Source organism: Schistocerca cancellata, chromosome 8 (genome assembly GCF_023864275.1).
Source record: "Schistocerca cancellata isolate TAMUIC-IGC-003103 chromosome 8, iqSchCanc2.1, whole genome shotgun sequence".
Classification (NCBI taxonomy): domain Eukaryota; kingdom Metazoa; phylum Arthropoda; class Insecta; order Orthoptera; family Acrididae; genus Schistocerca; species Schistocerca cancellata.
Genome location: NC_064633.1, coordinates 445300584 through 445318520, shown reverse-complemented (window position 1 = coordinate 445318520; position 17937 = coordinate 445300584). Strand labels below are relative to the sequence as shown.

Here is a 17937-nt window from a genome sequence, read left to right as displayed (position 1 = left end):
CTTGTCTTTATTATTATTCATTATCATTCATTATTATTTATTATTTATTATTATTGGCCTACCTCCACTAGAAAATTGCGTTAAATTCAAATTTCAACACAATAATGTCTGAGCAACTGTACTTCTACTTATTATTATTATTTATTATTTATTAAAAATGTCTGATTTCGGTGGGAAGAAAGCCATTTGCATTACATCCATAACAAAAAATCTGTCACAAGTTCAAATTCCAACACCATAATCGATCACACATGCGAAAAAGTCCACATCCTACGAACTTTGACTGTCACTTACCACTTTTCACTGCTAACCTATCAAAATCACGTCGAATAATAAACTGCACTTGTACTAACGTCATTCACATCCTCTGATTTTGCAAGGAAATAGGACAGAAGTCTTTATTTCAAGCAGTACAGTCATCACTTTTTCTCCAACAGATTTAGTACACATCTTAGAGATCGCAGTCCAGTCGCCACAAGTCCCCCAGTCCAACTGAATTAGTTCATATGGTCGCCGCCGACCCGCACCGGTCCGCGTGCTACCAGCAAGCGAGCTGTCGCCTTATGTGGCGGCCGTCGGCTGCGATACGTGCACCCTGCCGGTCCACCAGCTGCTCACATCACAGCCTACTGGCGCCCACTCTCTTCGCAGGCCCGTGCTGGTCTAGTGATGTAAACATGTTTTTGTGGACAGTGGAGTCTGCCCCCACCGAACAGTTGGCGCCAAAGCTGTTCACTGCACAAGTTGGAACCTGCCGACTTCACAACGCCCTGCCACACGTTTGGCGCCAAAGATTGCTCGAGAGTGGAATCCGCCATGACGTCACAACAGATGGTGCAGCACGTGTGCTCGCCACGACGTCCCTCGCTAAGTTAACTGATCACCCGACTCTCATTATTCAATCCAGATTCTGCACTTACCTAATCCAAGATCGTCGAGAAAACACACGTCCGTACACGTGAGCCATCGCGCGTGCCCAGCTTAGTACCTCCACAAGTGAATGTAATAAAGTTCGCATCACTACTTAATTAAATTGATCAGTTAATTAACCTCTCTGATGCGGAAACGTGCGACGTCCACCTAGACTTGGAATCAATATTCGCGCCGGCCAGTGTGGCCGAGCGGTTCAAGGCGCTTCAGTTCAGAACCGCGCGACTGCTACGGTCACAGGTTCGAATCCTTCCTCGGGCATGGATGTGTGTGATACACTCTCTTGACCGCTGTTACTCTGGAAATATCTCTACCGTCCTTACGACTTCCTCTCTACTCATCACATAACATAAACAACAGTAACTTTACAATGCAATATATACAAACGCTACACAATGTAAACCACAGTAACTTTACAATACAGTATATACACATTGACACAAAACAGTGCACTTATCCAGTATATCTCTAGAGCATGCGAAAACAATATCCTGTTCCTACAGCTTCTATATACCGCAATGCTCTCCAATCGTAGGAAAGCACCACCAACCTGCTCTTTCTCTCTACAGACTTGACACTCAGAGCCAATCTTCCTTCTTACATCAGCGAACTTACGTCACCCTCAGAATTCCTTTTACAACTTCGGTATCGTCTCTCCTCAGCACAAACACCTTACTGTCTTTCCTTCCTTGTCTGTTCGATTTTGTACAAATATCCTCAGACTCATTGACTGCAAGAACACATGTACTTTCTCCATAATATTACTCCATTTTAGCTGTACTTCTCACTATCATGCACTAGGCTACACCCTACCGATCACTAGTTCATCGGCCGGCCGGAGTGGCCGTGCGGTTCTAGGCGCTACAGTCCGGAGCTGAGCGACCACTACGGTCGCAGGTTCGAATCCTGCCTCGGGCATGGATGTGTGTGATGTCCTTAGGTTAGTTAGGTTTAATTAGTTCTAAGTTCTAGGCGACTGATGACCTCAGAAGTTAAGTCGCATAGTGCTCAGAGACATTTGAACTAGTTCATCGTAATTCCCAAGATATACACTTCAAATTAATTCTCTACAAACGCCGAACTTTATCTATGTGCAGCATGCTGTAAACCACTGACTAACTAGAAACAAACATAAGGAAAATGATATTTCCACTCTAGAATACCGTTCTCAATCATGTAACATATTCGAGATCTTCGCTATAATTTACACGTCGACTAAGGTATGCCCCAGTTCTAGAGAACAGACAAGCGTGTATCCAATACACCAGAATCGATCTTCACTCTACTAAATAAAGGCAGCAAATGTGCAGAAGTAGTCAACCGAACAATCTACATCCCATTGAATAACACTCCAACCCAAATCGATCATCTTCTAAATTCTGACTTGCATACTAAAGCCGCCCAACACATACTATTACTTCGCTATTCGGTCATTTAGAGGACAGCAAAGTTAACTCTTACAGATCGCTACACTCCAACAGGTCTCTGCATTCGGACAGCTGTTCCAGATATTTATTATCATTTATTGTCATTTATGATCATTTATTATTATTTACTATCATTTATTATTTAATATTATTTATACCATGCGCGTTTGTTCGCCACGAGGTCCAGAGTGCAACTGGATTAGTACACATCGCCACCAGCAGAGGGCGGCATTCAAGATGTCCGATTTTGGTGGGGAGTTTGAATTTTGGCGGAAAATCATACAATTCGTTTACATAACAAAAATGGCTCCAAGTTCAAGTGTGTTTAGCTTCTATCACAACCACTAGAGCGCTCTGTCATCACCTCAGTTGATTACGCAATTACTGTTATCAAGATGGCTGCTTCCAGTGCGAAATGTGTAACCTTTCCCGAACCTGCATGCTGCAGTAAAATTCCAACTTGGCTTTAGTCACACCCTACACATCGTTCAGCTGATCCCATTTCCAGATCTTTATGCATCTGATCTCTGCAATTTAAGTCGGAGAAAGACATATCCACTACCCTCTGCAGCCTGTCTAGAAACAGAACGACCTTAGTTACTGCAACAGGACCTTGTTTCGACCAATCGCCGGAAATGTGAGCAATGTTGTACGTCCCAAACTAGATACAAGTACACCTCAGATCCTCAACATCCTATCATCTTTATTCTCTACCATCAAACAGTGAATTGAATTACCAACTATAAAAGCTCAACCTGGGAATGGGATGATGGGATGAGAAGTTCCGCCTTATGCAAGACACCTTTTTTCTTTTTGTTCCACCCATCCATGTTTCAGCACTTATGTGCTATCGTCAATGAGTTCTATTTTTATTTTTAGCTGTAAATTTGTTGTTAACATATTAATATTTGCGTCGTTTACAAAGCTCAACCTGTTTGCAAGTCACGAAGGCACCAGTGCGACCCACCTCCAGCGCTGACAAACGGAATTCACAATACTCTGCCCGAATAACTCAGAGTGTGGCCATCCAAGAATTTCTTACAGTTCAAACTGCAGCTGCCTATGTGGACAATATCATATTAAATATACAGACGCTGCAGAGACCACTTTAAAGTTTGATCACCCATACTCTAAGCGAATGAGAAGCTACCTCTGCTTCTTGTTCAAACACTGTTTTCTAACACGCTTTTGCGCGCTGCCACACATTTCGTCTTTTCTGCCACGACTTTGAAGTCCGTGTCTGATTCGAAACAGACATTAACACGGACTGATGCATGGCCTCTCACAGGAAACTATACATTGCACCTTGTAAATCATATTCGTATGGCCGATAGAATAACACTGAATGATTTTAAATAAAGGACAGCTACAACACAAGGAAACTAGAAGAGGCTGGCGGCGTTCTGGTGACTTTCCAAACTACCCTCCCGAAAGTGAGTGACGGCCTCTACATTTAAACTCATATGTCGCAGTGCTGAGTAGTTGATAACTCTGCGTTCCATTTCTAGTGATTGCTCATTTTGCACACAAGTACCGGATCACCGTTTTCGGTGCTATAAACCCCAGAAGTTGCGGTCCATCAACCACAATTTCTTCCGCAACTCAAACAGGCACTGTCACTCAATCATTATGAGGTACCCAATGTACGGATGGGATGGAGAAGACACCACCGATGTACTGTAATATTATCCATCACAGCTGATATCGCGAAGAATTTTACAGTATGTCCAACACTGGCCAATCACGTGACAGAATGTTTTAATAATTTCAGTATCATAGCTAAACCATACCCCCTCTACTTTGCAAGTATCATTACGAGCATTGATAGATGATTGCTCAGTACGTCCATTCACACTTAATTCTCGAACTCATGAAAACGATCAAAGTATACGAGACAACGCTATACATATTTCTAAGACCTAGCGCATAGTACTCGATCAATCTCCCGGCGTATGGCGGTCACAGAGCAATCTCGCCCTCTTACGTTAAAAGACTATCCTCACGTGGGCATTGACCAACCTACCCTGCAACATCGCTACCCAATTAATCCTCAACCGAGCAGACGAATACAGCTACACTCCATCTCTCTTGGCTGAATAGAGCTTTCTAGTCCTAGCCCCTCCAAATGCACCACATTTCTCGAGATGTGACCAAGTCTTGGAGCTTAGCACACCATATCGATTTATAGTAACAGAATTCAAAGTGCCTTAATTTAATAGCATACAGTTAAGAAGAACAAGAACCGAGTGATATTTATACGCCACGTAGTTCGACAAATTTTTACGTAAATCATCCAATCTATCACGTGTAAAGTTCTAGAGGTCTAGGATCGGTGCCTCGAAGGTTCTGGTAAGAGAGAGAGAGAGAGAGAAAGAGGGAGAACATAAACACAAGCACTCCCAAGACTATATTCAGCATTTAAAAACGGGCGATAATCTTAGATCGCCTACTTTTCCGTCCTGTCAGACATACATCCTTCTTCCCGGTTCCCCTAAGCTGAGCTATCTTTCCCCAATCGTAAAACATTTGCTTTGTATGATACGAGGGCAGTATAGCCCTGTGGACACGTGCAGTGGCCACTGATCACATCCGATCACGGGTCAGAAATTATATTATTACACCATCAGGTCTATATAAAAATGATAGTAGCGGGCGGTACATCCTAAAAGGAAACATGCGCATAACAGCAGCATCCAACATGTGAAAATTACAAGTCATTCCGTCACCAACTCTGTAAACAGCCCATCTTTCGGGTAAATGTGTACACAATGATTACAGCAACTCACAAATACCCACAACTAACTTAGTTATGACCCTGAAGTCTCGATTTTACGCCAAGGATGCGACAAGGTGGGGATCGCGTAAATCAAAGTGCGTTCAGAGGAATGTGTCAAGTTTCATCACACATGAGATGGAAGTCCTCTGATGACCGACGGGTTCACCGTTAACTATCGCCAGTAGACAGTGCTTTAAACCACATACGGAACACGTAGCTGTATATGACTAAAACGCAGGCTGTATCACGTGACTAATGCATCCAGATAGAACACTGGAAAAAAACTGACCTTCGGAAACTTGTCCTTCTCTAGAATAAATCAGTCAACGTTTAAATCGTACCTAGCAACAGCTCTAACTCAATAGATCATCCCATACACTCTCTATTATCCTTTAACACATATGCGAGTAAGTTTAGACGTGAATGATTCTCTGTCATCCTGAAAAGCATCAAATACAGTAGTCAACTCGCGTGTACCACTGCTGCCTCAATAGACATACACTATAATACGCCGGCCACGGTGGCCATGCGGTTCTAGGAGCTTCAGTCGGGAACCGCGCGACTGCTACGGTCGCAGGTTCGAATCCTGCCTCGGGCATGGATGTGTGTGATGTCCTTAGGTTAGTTAGGTATAAGTAGTTCTAAGTTCTAGGGGACTGATGACATCAGATGTTAAGTACGATAGTGCTCAGAGCCATTTGAACCACTAAAATACGAACTCAACGGGAAAAAATTGACTACCTTCCTGATTCCACTCGCTTCGATGTCATCGTTTTGCCACATCCCATCTTGAATAACGGTAATTGCGTAATCAACTGACGTGATGACAGAGGGCTCTGGTGGTTGTGATAGAAGCTAAACATAGTTGAACTTGGAGCCATTTTTGATAGGTAAACGAAATGTACGACCTTCCGCCAAAATTGAAACTTCCCACCAAAATCGGACATCTTGAATGATGCCCTCTGCTGGTGGCGATGTGCACTAACCCAGTTGGACTCCGGATCTCGTGGCGAACACACGCGCATGATATAAATAATAATTGATAATAAATATTAATAGATGATCATAAATAACTGGAAAAGCTGTCCGAATACAGAGACCTGTTGGAGTGTAGCGATCTGTAAGTGTTAACTTTGCTGTCCTCTAAATGACCGAATAGCGAAGTAAAAGTATGTGTTGGGCGGCTTTGGTGATCAAGTCAGAATTTGAGAAGATGATCGATTTGGGTTGGAGTGTTATTCGATGGGATGTAGAATGTTCGGTTGACTACTTCTGCACATTTGCTGCCTTTATTTAGTTGAGTGAAGATCGATTCTGGTGTATTGGATACACGTTTGTCTGTTCTCTAGACCTGGGACAGACCTTAGTTGACATGTAAATTTTAGCGAAGATCTCGAATATGTTACATGATTGAGAACGGTATTCGAGAGTAAAAATATCATTTTCCGTATGTTTGTTTCTAGTTAGTCAGTGGTTTGCAGCATGCTGCTCATAGATAAAGTTCGGCGTTTGTAGAGAATTAATTTGAAGTCTATATCTTGGGAATTATGATGCACTAGTGATCGGTAGGGTGTAGCCTAGTGTATGATATTGAGAAGTACAGCTAAAATGGAGTAATATTATGGAGAAAGTACATGTGTTCTTGCAGTCTATGAGTCTGAGGATATTTGTAGAAAAGCGAACAGACAAGGAAGGAAAGACAGTAAGGTGTTTGTGCTGACGGGAGGCGAAACCGAATTTGAAAAAAGAGTTCTGAGGTTGACATAGGTTCGCTGATGTAAGAGGGAAGATTAGCTCTGAGTGTCAAGTCTGTAGAGAGGAAGAGCAGGTTGGCGGTGCTTTCCTAGGGTTGGAGAGCATTGCGGTACATACAGGGTGTTTCAAAAATGACCGGTATATTTGAAACGGCAATAAAAACTAAACGAGCAGCGATAGAAATACACCGTTTGTTGCAATATGCTTGGGACAACAGTACATTTTCAGGCGGACAAACTTTCGAAATTACAGTAGTTACAATTTTCAACAACAGATGGCGCTGCAAGTGATGTGAACGATATAGAAGACAACGCAGTCTGTGGGTGCGCCATTCTGTACGTCGTCTTTCTGCTGTAAGCGTGTGCTGTTCACAACGTGCAAGTGTGCTGTAGACAACATGGTTTATTCCTTAGAACAGAGGATTTTTCTGGTGTTGGAATTCCACCGCCTAGAACACAGTGTTGTTGCAACAAGACGAAGTTTTCAACGGAGGTTTAATGTAACCTGTGGTGTCACCACCAGACACCACACTTGCTAGGTGGTAGCTTTAAATCGGCCGCGGTCCATTAGTACATGTCAGACCCGCGTGTCGCCACTGTCAGTAATTGCAGACCGAGCGCCACCACACGGCAGGTCTAGAGAGACGTACTAGGACTCGTCCCAGTTGTACGACGACTTTGCTAGCGACTACACTGACGAAGCCTTTCTCTCATTTGCCGAGATACAGTTAGAATAGCTTTCAGCTAAGTCCATGGCTACGATCTAGCAAAGCGCCATTAACCATTTCTAGAGAGAGTCTCACTTGTATCATCAAGAATGCTGTATAGAAATGATGGATTAAAGTTAAGTATTCCTGGAGCTACGTACTTTTCTTTATAGCATTCATTACGTATCCTGTTTCAGACCTCACGCCCATCTGCGTGAGCTTAACGCGTGCCTTTTGGCTACTTCCGAGTGGCGTGACTGTCTTGCTACGCCACAACATAACCAAAGGACCGAAAAGCGATACAATAAAGGATCTGTTTGAAAAATTTCAACGGACTGGGAACGTGACGGATGAACGTGCTGGAAAGGTAGGGCGACCGCGTACGGCAACCACAGAGGGCAACGCGCAGCTAGTGCAGCAGGTGATCCAACAACGGCCTCGGGTTTCCGTTCGCCGTGTTGCAGCTGCGGTCCAAATGACGCCAACGTCCACGTATCGTCTCGTGCGCCAAAGTTTACACCTCTATCCATACAAAATTCAAACGCGGCAACCCCTCAGCGCCGCTACCATTGCTGCACGAGAGACATTCGCTAACGATATATTGCACAGGATTGATGACGGCGATATGCATGTGGGCAGCATTTGGTTTACTGACGAAGCTTATTTTTACCTGGACGGCTTCGTCAATAAACAGAACTGGCGCATATGGGGAACCGAAAAGCCCCATGTTGCAGTCCCATCGTCCCTGCATCCTCAAAAAGTACTGGTCTGGGCCGCCATTTCTTCCAAAGGAATCATTGGCCCATTTTTCAGATCCGAAACGATTACTGCATCACGCTGTCTGGACATTCTTCGTGAATTTGTGGCGGTACAAACTGCCTTAGACGACACTGCGAACACCTCGTGGTTTATGCAAGATGGTGCCCGGCCACATCGCACGGCCGACGTCTTTAATTTCCTGAATGAATATTTCGATGATCGTGTGATTGCTTTGGGCTATCCGAAACATACAGGAGGCGGCGTGGATTGGCCTCCCTATTCGCCAGACATGAACCCCTGTGACTTCTTTCTGTGGGGACACTTGAAAGACCAAGTGTACCGCCAGAATCCAGAAACAATTGAACAGCTGAAGCGGTACATCTCATCTGCATGTGAAGCCATTCCGCCAGACACGTTGTCAAAGGTTTCGGGTAATTTCATTCAGAGACTACGCCATATTATTGCTACGCATGGTGGATATGTGGAAAATATCGTACTATAGAGTTTCCCAGACCGCAGCGCCATCTGTTGTCGAAAGTTGTAACTACTGTAATTTCGAAAGTTTGTCTGCCTGAAAATGTACTGTTGTCCCAAGCATATTGCAACAAACGGTGTATTTCTATCGCTGCTCGTTTAGTTTTTATTGCCGTTTCAAATATACCGGTCATTTTTGAAACACCCTGTAGAAGCTGTAGGGATAGGATATTGTTTTCGCATGCACTAGAGATGTACTGGATAAGTGCACTGTTTTGTGTCAAATGTGTATATACTGTATTTTAAAGTTACTGTGGTTTACATTGTGTAGCGTTTGTATATATTGCATTGTAAAGTTACTGTTGTTTATGTTATGTGATGAGTAGAGAGGAAGTCGTAAGGACGGTAGAGATATTTCCAGAGTAACAGCGGTCAAGAGAGTGTATTTCCGATACTTATCTCATTGTCGAATGCCAATCAATTGAGACCACGATCGTAACATGTAACTGTAAGTATAATGATATCAACGACTTCGGTATTCGAGAGTGCGAATATCGTATTTTGGTCTGTTTGTTTCTAGTTACTCAGTGGCTTACAATATGCTGTACTTCGAAAAATTTTGGCGTGTTCTTGTAGTCTATGAGTCTGGAGATGTTTGTAGAAAAAGCGAGCAGGCAAGGAAGAAGAGACAGTAAAGCATTTGTTTTGAGGGAAAGCGATCGCCGAATTTGTGGAACAGTTCTGAGAGGGACTTCTGTCGTCTGATGTAGAAGGGCTGATTACCGCTACTGCTTATGTTATGTTATGGGATGAGTAGAGACGATGACCGTGTGTGTGTGTGTGTGTGTGTGTGTGTGTGTGTGTGTAGATTGAGGGGGCTGTGGAGATAATTTAGCGATCTTTGTAAAAGTAAGCACAGAAAGCCTCAGATAGAAAAGCAAGATCGTACTTCGATAACGGTGCCTTAGAAAATTAGGCCGGTAAATTCGATAAGAAGGAATAAGAATCATTAATCGGTTGTGCTGGGATATAGGAGGGTTGAGAACATTTGCGTATGTTGAGAGCTAGAGGGGTAGGAGGTTAAGAGCACATTCAGTATAGTTTCGTGAACAAGATCTGTTAGAGTAAGAATTTGAATTTACACATAAGCTGAGAAAACACGAAAGCGAGCGTTAACTATTTCTTGGAGCACTATACAATTTCGATGACGTTGACTGTGCTCTTATTTTTTTACGTAGTCAGATGATCGTTTTAAATTGTGAGGGGAGGGAAGCGCTGGGATGTGTGTGGACGGTGTGTGTGAACTCGTTCTCGGCTATTCTGACAACAGACCTGAAGGTGGAGGAGATGTGTCGCAAATAGGCCGGCATGCAATGGAATACGGCCTTAACCCGTGTGTTGGACCGCACTGAGTTATTACGGTGACAACGACGCGCGCGGCCTGGCTTGGATAGTCATGTTTGGCGTCTAGGTGATACGAATTTCTCCGGTGTTAGGTGTGAATGCGGCTGTCATCAAGTCATGTTTGAGGGGAGTCGAACAGATACCTTTGAGTGAACTGAGAGCTGTCATGCGTGACTTAGTGTGGGAAAGGTTGATTGCGCGCGTCTGTTGAGTTATTTTGCTATGCGTTATTTGGACAGATTACGAGTACTGAGAGTGTGTACAGTTATGTGTACTGTATTGTTTAGGAGCAGTTTGATATTGTGCACTGAAATTAGGAGCTGTTTGCGTGTCTGCTGACTCTGCAACATGACCCCAGGTACATCTGGGCAATGTTTTTTTTTTTTTATGAGAGTGATAGACATACTCGATGCCTAAGTAAAATTTTCGTTAAGTATTTGTGGGACGATATAGAATGTGAGAGAGGTCGAGTTGGTTCTTTTTTTTCTACTTGGAAGTTTTGTTAGATCGAATTGCGGAGGCAAGTAGCTACGAGCGCGCGAGGGATGGGATTGCAGCACATCTCCGTCTCTCAGCGGTTAACTACAGGGGGGGGGGGGGGGGGGCGATGTTCTCTGCTTAGGTACTGGGCGTGTGCTCTGGCTATGTCCTGGACCGTGTGGATTGAACAACAGTATTCAGGTCATAGTTTAGTTCGAACATTTACAGAGGAGTATGTCCGACGCGAGTCCAGGCTGTGACGTGGACGGTCTCGCGCTCTTGGTGCTTGAGAGAGGCAAAGCCGACGATTTAGAGTCATCACAGGTGACTTAGGTTAGTGACTTTGTTTGCCACAATTTTCTTTTGTTGGTAGCGATACACGAACTGACCATAGTAAACGGCAGTACACATTAGTACATGTTAGCCAACGATCATGGGTTGGTAAAGGGACGTGGTGGTCGGTATTTCATTCCAAGTCCAGCTGGGCGTGGCACTGGCGAAAATTGAAAAAAAAATGGTTCAAATGGCTCTGAGTACTATGGGACTTAACATCTGAGGTCATCAGTCCCCTAGAACTTAGAACTACTTAAACCTAACTAACCTAAGGACATCACACACATCCATGCCCAAGGCAGGATTCGAACCTGTGACCGTAGCAGTCGCGCGGTTCCGGACTGAAGCGCCTAGAACCGCTCGACCACACTGGCCGGCGCGAATATTGATTCCAAGTCTAGGTGGACGTGGCACGTTTCCGCATCAGAGAGGTTAATTAACTGATCAGTTTAATTAGGTAGTCACGCGAACTTTGTTACATTCACTTGTGGAGGTACTAAGCTGGGCGCGCGCGATGGCTCACGTGTACGGACGTGTGTTTTCTCGACGATCTTGAATTAGGTATGTGCAGAATGTGGATTAAATAATGAGAGTCGGGTGATCAATTAACTTAGCGAGGGACGTCGTGGCGAGCACATGTGCTGGACCATCTGTTGTGACGTCATGGCGGATTCCACTCTCGAGCAGTCTTTGGCGCCAAACGTGTGGCAGGGCGTTGTGAAGTCGGCAGGTTCCAACTTGTGCAGCGAACAGCTTTGGCGCCAACTGTTCGGTGGGGGCAGACTCCACTGTCCACAAAAACGTGTTTACATCACTAGACCAGCACGGGCCTGCGAAGTGAGTCGGCGCCAGTTGGCTGTGATGTGAGCAGCTGCTGGACCGGCAGGGTGCACGTATCGCAGCCGACGGCCGCCACATAAGGCGACAGCTCGCTTGCTGGTAGCACGCGGACCAGTGCGGGTCGGCGGCGACCATATGAACTAATTCAGTTGGACTGGGGGACCTGTGGCGACTGGACTGCGATCTCTAAGATGTGTACTAAATCTGTTGGAGAAAAAGTGATGACTGTACTGCTCGAAATAAAGACTTCTGTCCTATTTCCTTGCAAAATCAGAGGATGTGAATTACGTTAGTACAAGTGCAGTTTATTATTTGACGTGATTTTGATAGGTTAGCAGTGAAAAATGATAAGTGACAGTCAAAGTTCGTAGGATGTGGACTATTTCGTACGTGTGATCGATTATGGTGTTGGAATTTGAACTTGTGACAGATTTTTTGTTATGCATCTAATGCAAATGGCTTTCTTCCCACCGAAATCAGACATTTTTAATAAATAATAAATAATAATAATAAGTAGAAGTACAGTTGCTGAGACATTATTGTGTTGAAATTCGAATTTAGCGCAATTTTCTAGTGGAGGTAGGCCAATAATAATAAATAATAAATAATAATAAATGATAATGAATAATAATAAAGACGTACAGCTTTTGCAGCCATTATCTTGATGGAATTTGAATTTGGCGCAAATTTTTTCTGGAGGGTTAAGTTATAGGACATAGCACAATTGACCTATTTTCCCGACAAAATTAAAATTTCGCGCCAATTTTCCGGCGGTTAGGTTAGTGGAGGTAGTCCAATTGGCTTTCTTCCTTCCAAAATTCGCCATCTTGAATGATGGCACAGTGGTGCTCTCTGGTGGCAGGGGTATGAACTAACACAGTTGGACTCCAGATCTGATAACGAACACATGTGCATTGTATAAATAATAATAATAGTAATAATAAATGTTAATGAATGATCATGAATGATAATAAATGATAATGAATAATAATAAATAATAATATGTGATAATGAATGATAATAAAAGGTAATAAATGATAATGAATAGTAATAAATACAAGTATGGTTTTGCAGGAATTATCCTGTTGGAATTTGCAATTTGCGCCAATTTCTTCTGGAGGGTTAGGTTAGTGTGCGTAGCTCAACTGACCTATTTTACCGCCAAAATTAAAATTTCCCCCCATTTTTATGGGTGCTAGGTTAGTGGACATTGCCCAATTGACCCATTTTCCTCCAAAATCCGCCACCTTGAATGATATCATGCGCTGTTGCCAAGTCTACACGCCGCCATCTTAGATGACGTCATTGCCGCCATCTTGAATATATTTGGCTACAATGCAGAGCGGAGTGATGTCAGCCTTGTTCCACTACTTATGTTAAACAACAACGCAGCTTAGTTTTCTTAGTATTTTCAGCTACTTATAAATGTATGCTAGGTCATCAGCAGCCATACATGCAGAAACCACATTTGCCCTGCAAATAAGATAGCTCATGTTCTCGTGTTTAATCTGCTGTTGAAGAGAATAGTCATTGTCACACTCTGACGAAGCTAGAAAACAGTAATTATTGTGGGTCATTCGACTTTAACTACGAGTACTATTACGTGAAATGGACATCATTCTCTTAACAGTGTTGCGTAATACAAGTTACATGAACTTTGTAAGCAACTTAAAGGACTTTCGAAGTAATATTTTAAGATTACCAATAAATATTCTTCTTTTATATTTTTCGTCAGGTTAGGGAAATTAAAGTGCAACATTATTTCCCCTTTATTCATCACATTCGTTTTCGATATGTTAGGATTTATTACACCCTGTGCTAGCACACTTGCACCTAACGAAGTGGCTAGCACACTGGAATTGCATTCGGGAGGACGCCGGTTCAAACCCGTGTCCAGACCTCCTGATTTAAGTTCTCCGTGATTTCCCTAAGCTGATTCAGGCAAATGCTGGAATGGTTCCTTTGAAAGGGCACGGCCGACCTCCTTCCCTGTCCTTCCCTAATTCCATGGGATCGATGACCTCATTGTTTGGTCCCCTGTCTCAAATCAACCAACCAATATCCACTTGCCGGAATGGGTGTAAGCAAAGGGAAACAAAAAGGAAAATGCGCACCGACCATTTAGTAAACCGTCTTCAGTTAAGTATTTGTGTGATACGCTAACATACGTGTTGGATGAAAGAATTTATCTGTGCTTCCAGTGATGCCTGGTGAAGCGAATTACAAGCGAGTACATTATGTTCCGACATGTTCTTTGGAGTTGTAGAAATATTACAATACACAACGTCTTTTAAGCATCCTCAAACAAAAAATTGCAGAAGAGTTAAATAAGGAGACAGAACAAGGCAGTCTATTGTTTCTCCACGACTAATCCATCTGGCAGGGCACCTTCGGGTCACGATATGACGTGCATGCATGACATTATGTGGTGGACAGCCACCGTGTTAGTACCACTTAACCGTTCTGGTTCTTAGTGGCTCTTCATCAAGGAGACAAGGAAGGATTCGTGGGAGAAAGTGGCATAGGCACTTCTGTTTAGGTCACAATTGGTGAAATAAGGGACAATAATTCAGTACCAAGTATACCACATTCCTACAATTCAATAAGGCGATATGGGCTTCCGGAGCCGAATGCTCAAACGGTTTATAACCAAGCTGCGCGGCTGCGAACTATCGTGTCAGTTGTGTGACTGGATTCTTGATTTCCTGTCGGGAAAATACCATTTCGTATTAACTGACGGAAACTCATCGAGTAAAACGGGACCGCTGGAGTTCAGCAACGAAGTCTTATAGGACCTCTGCTGATCTTAATCTGCGTAAGCGACTTGTTTGACGATCTGAGCATGTTTGTAGATGACTCTGTCATTTACTGTCTAGTAAAGTCATCAGAAGATTAAAAACCATTGCAATATGATTTAGACAAGATATCTATATGGTGCGAGAAGTGGTGATTGACCATAAGTAATGAACGGTGGCAGGTCCTCCATATGAGTACTAAAAGGAATCCATTAGATTTCGGTTACATGATAAATCACATAAACATGAAGGCCGTCACTTCAACTAAATACCTAGGAGTTACAATTACGAACAACTGAAATTGGAACGACCGTATAGATACACTGAAGAGCCAAAGAAGCTGGTATACCTGCCTAATATCGTGTAGGGCCGTCGCGAGCACGCAAAAGTGCCGCAACACGACGTGGCGCGGACTCGACTAATGTGTGAAGTACTACTGGAGGGAACTGACTCCATAAGAGTACGACGGGGTGGAGATCTCTTCTGAACAGCACTTTGCAATGCATCCCATATATGCTCAATAAGGTTCATGTCTGGTGAGTTTGGTGGCCAGCGGAAGAGTTTAAGCTGAGAAGAGTGTTCCTGGTGCAACGCTGTAACAATTCTGGATGTGTGTTGTGTCGCATTGTCCTGCTGGAATTGCCCACGTCCATCGGAATGCACAATGGACACGAATGGATGCAGGTGATCAAACAGGATGCTTACGAGCGTGTCACCTGTCAGAGTCGTATCTAGATGTACCAACGGTCCCATATCACTCCAACTGCGTGGGTCGAGATCCAATGACTGTTAGCAGAATATAGAGTCAGTGGGTTCAGGAGGGTAATACGGAACGCCGTGCTGGATCCCAACGGCCTCGTATCACTAGCAGTCGAGATGACAGGCATCTTATCCGCATGGCTGTAACGGATCGTGCAGCCACGTCTCGATCACTGAGTCAACAGATGGGGACGTTTGCAAGACAACAACCATCTGCACGAACAGTTCGACGACGTTTGCAGCAGCATGGACTATCAGCTCAGAGACCATGGCTGCGGTTACCCTTGATGCTGTATCACAGACAGGAGCGCCTGCGATGGTGTACTCAACGACGAACCTAGGTACGCGAATCGCAAAACGTCATTTTTTCGGATGTTTACAGCATCATGGTGGTCGCATCCGTGTTTGACGACATCGCGGTGAACACACATTGGAAGCGTGTGTATTCGTCATCGTCATACTGGCGTATCACCCGGCGTGATGGTGTGGGGTGCCATTGGTTACACGTCAAGGTCACCGCTTGTTCGCAATGACGGCACTTCGAACAGTGGACATTACATTGCAGATGTGTTACGACCCGTGGCTCTACCCTTCATTCGATCCCTGCAAAACCCTACATTTCAGCAGGATAATGCACGACCGAATGTTGTAGGTCCTATACGGGCCTTTCTGGATACAGAAAATGTTCGACTGCTGCCCTGGCCAGCACTTTCTCCAGATCTCTCACCAATTGAAAACGTCTGGTCAATGGTGGCCGAACAACTGGATCGTCACAATACGCCAGACACTACTCTTGATGAACTGTGGTATCGTGTTGAAACTGCATGGGCAGCTGTACCTGTACACGCCATCCAAGCTCTGTTTGACTGAATGCCTAGGCGTATCAAGGCCGTTATTACGGCCAGAGGTGGTTGTTCTGGGTAGTGATTTCTCAGGATCTATGCACCCAAATTGCGTGAAAATGTAATCACATGTCAGTTCTAGTACAGTATATTTGTCCAATGAATACCCGTTTATCATTTGCATTTCTTTTTGGTGTAGCAATTTTAATGGCCAGTAGTGTACAATTACAATATTGCAGAACGATCACTTGAAGCAGTCACATTCGTAAGATATGTTGAAATATGCTTTCGGAGCAATTTGAAGTACAGCCACCAAATGACAACAATCGCGGCTATGATACATGGCAGACTGAGATTCGCTGGAAGAATCCTCAGGGTGTGTAGTCCATACACAACGGAGATAGCAATGCATCAGTATTGCTCGCCAGTCTGGGATCCGCACCAGACGTAACTGACTGAAAACATAGAGAAGACCCAAAGAACTGCAGCGCGTTTTGCTACAGTTCAATATAGGAAGCACGAAAGTGTTGCAGAAATGCTCAGCCAATTCCTATGTCGGCTTCTGCAAGAGGGGAGTTCTTCACCACTACGTGATTTACAGTTGAAGTTCCGAGAGGGTACTTTACAAGAAGTGTCAGCCATTATGTTGCTTCCTTCCACGTACATCTCGCGGGAAGGTCAAGAAGGTAAAATAAGAGAGACTCGAGCTCAATTGGGAGGTTACAGACAATCGTTCTTCCTGCAAATCATTCGCGACTGGAACAGGAAAGTGATTTTTTGTGTGTGTGTGTGTGGGGGGGGGGGGGCAGTGTCACTCATACACAAAGTTTCCTCCACCACACAAGCACACAAGCTTTGCGCGGTACGGTACCTGTGATGGCGGCCACAGTCTGGAGAGGACAGCGACACCACACCGCTGCGTCATCGCCCTCTAGAGTCTCCGGCTGCTTCGGCGGCTTCTCGGTGCTGCCAGTTCTGAACACCACTGAGAGCGCGAAACACGTGTTATACTCTCTGCATTTATTGCTCTGGCAATTCCTCATCAAAACTTATTATAGTTATACAATCTGAGCTATTGGCACTGCCTATGTATGTATTTATCCCATCTTCTGTTAGTCTATCTAGTCTTTCCCTCTCTCTCTATCAATCTCCACAGTCCATTTTCTCTTCCAGCTACCTCCGTCCGTCTTATACTCCCCTCTCTCTCTATCCATCTCCTCCGCTCCCTCTCATTATCCACCTCCTCCATCTGCTACTATCTGTCCATCTCTTGCTTCTCTCTCTGCCTATCCCCTGCTGCCTCTCTCTCTGTCCATCTCCTCATCTGTCTGTCTCCTTGTCCCGCACTCTCTGCCAGTCTCCACCTCCCCCTCTTTCCTTCCATATCCTCCTCCTCTCTGCTCATCTCCTCCTCCTCCTCCTCTCTCTGTTCATTTCCTCCTCATCCTTTTCTATGTCTGCCTCCTTCCCTTCCCTTTCTCTGCCCATCTCCTTCTCTCCTTATCTCTCCCCTCCACCTTACCCTCTCTCTCTTTCCAGCTGCTACTCCATCTCTCTCTGTCCACCTCCTCTTCTCCCTCTTTTACGTCCATCTTCTGCTTCCTCCTCTCTGTCATCTCCCCGACCCTTCTCTGCCCATCACCTCCACTGCAGTAGG

At 44.4% G+C, this 17937-nt stretch overlaps 1 protein-coding gene across 1 annotated transcript in view; it reads right to left on the bottom strand.

Annotated features, from left to right (window-relative positions):
- Window positions 1-17323, bottom strand: part of LOC126095622 (facilitated trehalose transporter Tret1-2 homolog) — a 57484-nt gene extending 40161 nt beyond the window's left edge. Inside the window, exon 1 of the mRNA XM_049910388.1 lies at window positions 17152-17323. Coding sequence (XP_049766345.1) covers window positions 17152-17323 — 172 coding nt within the window. The remainder of the gene's footprint in view (window positions 1-17151) is intronic.
- Between the last annotated feature and the right edge of the window lie 614 nt (window positions 17324-17937).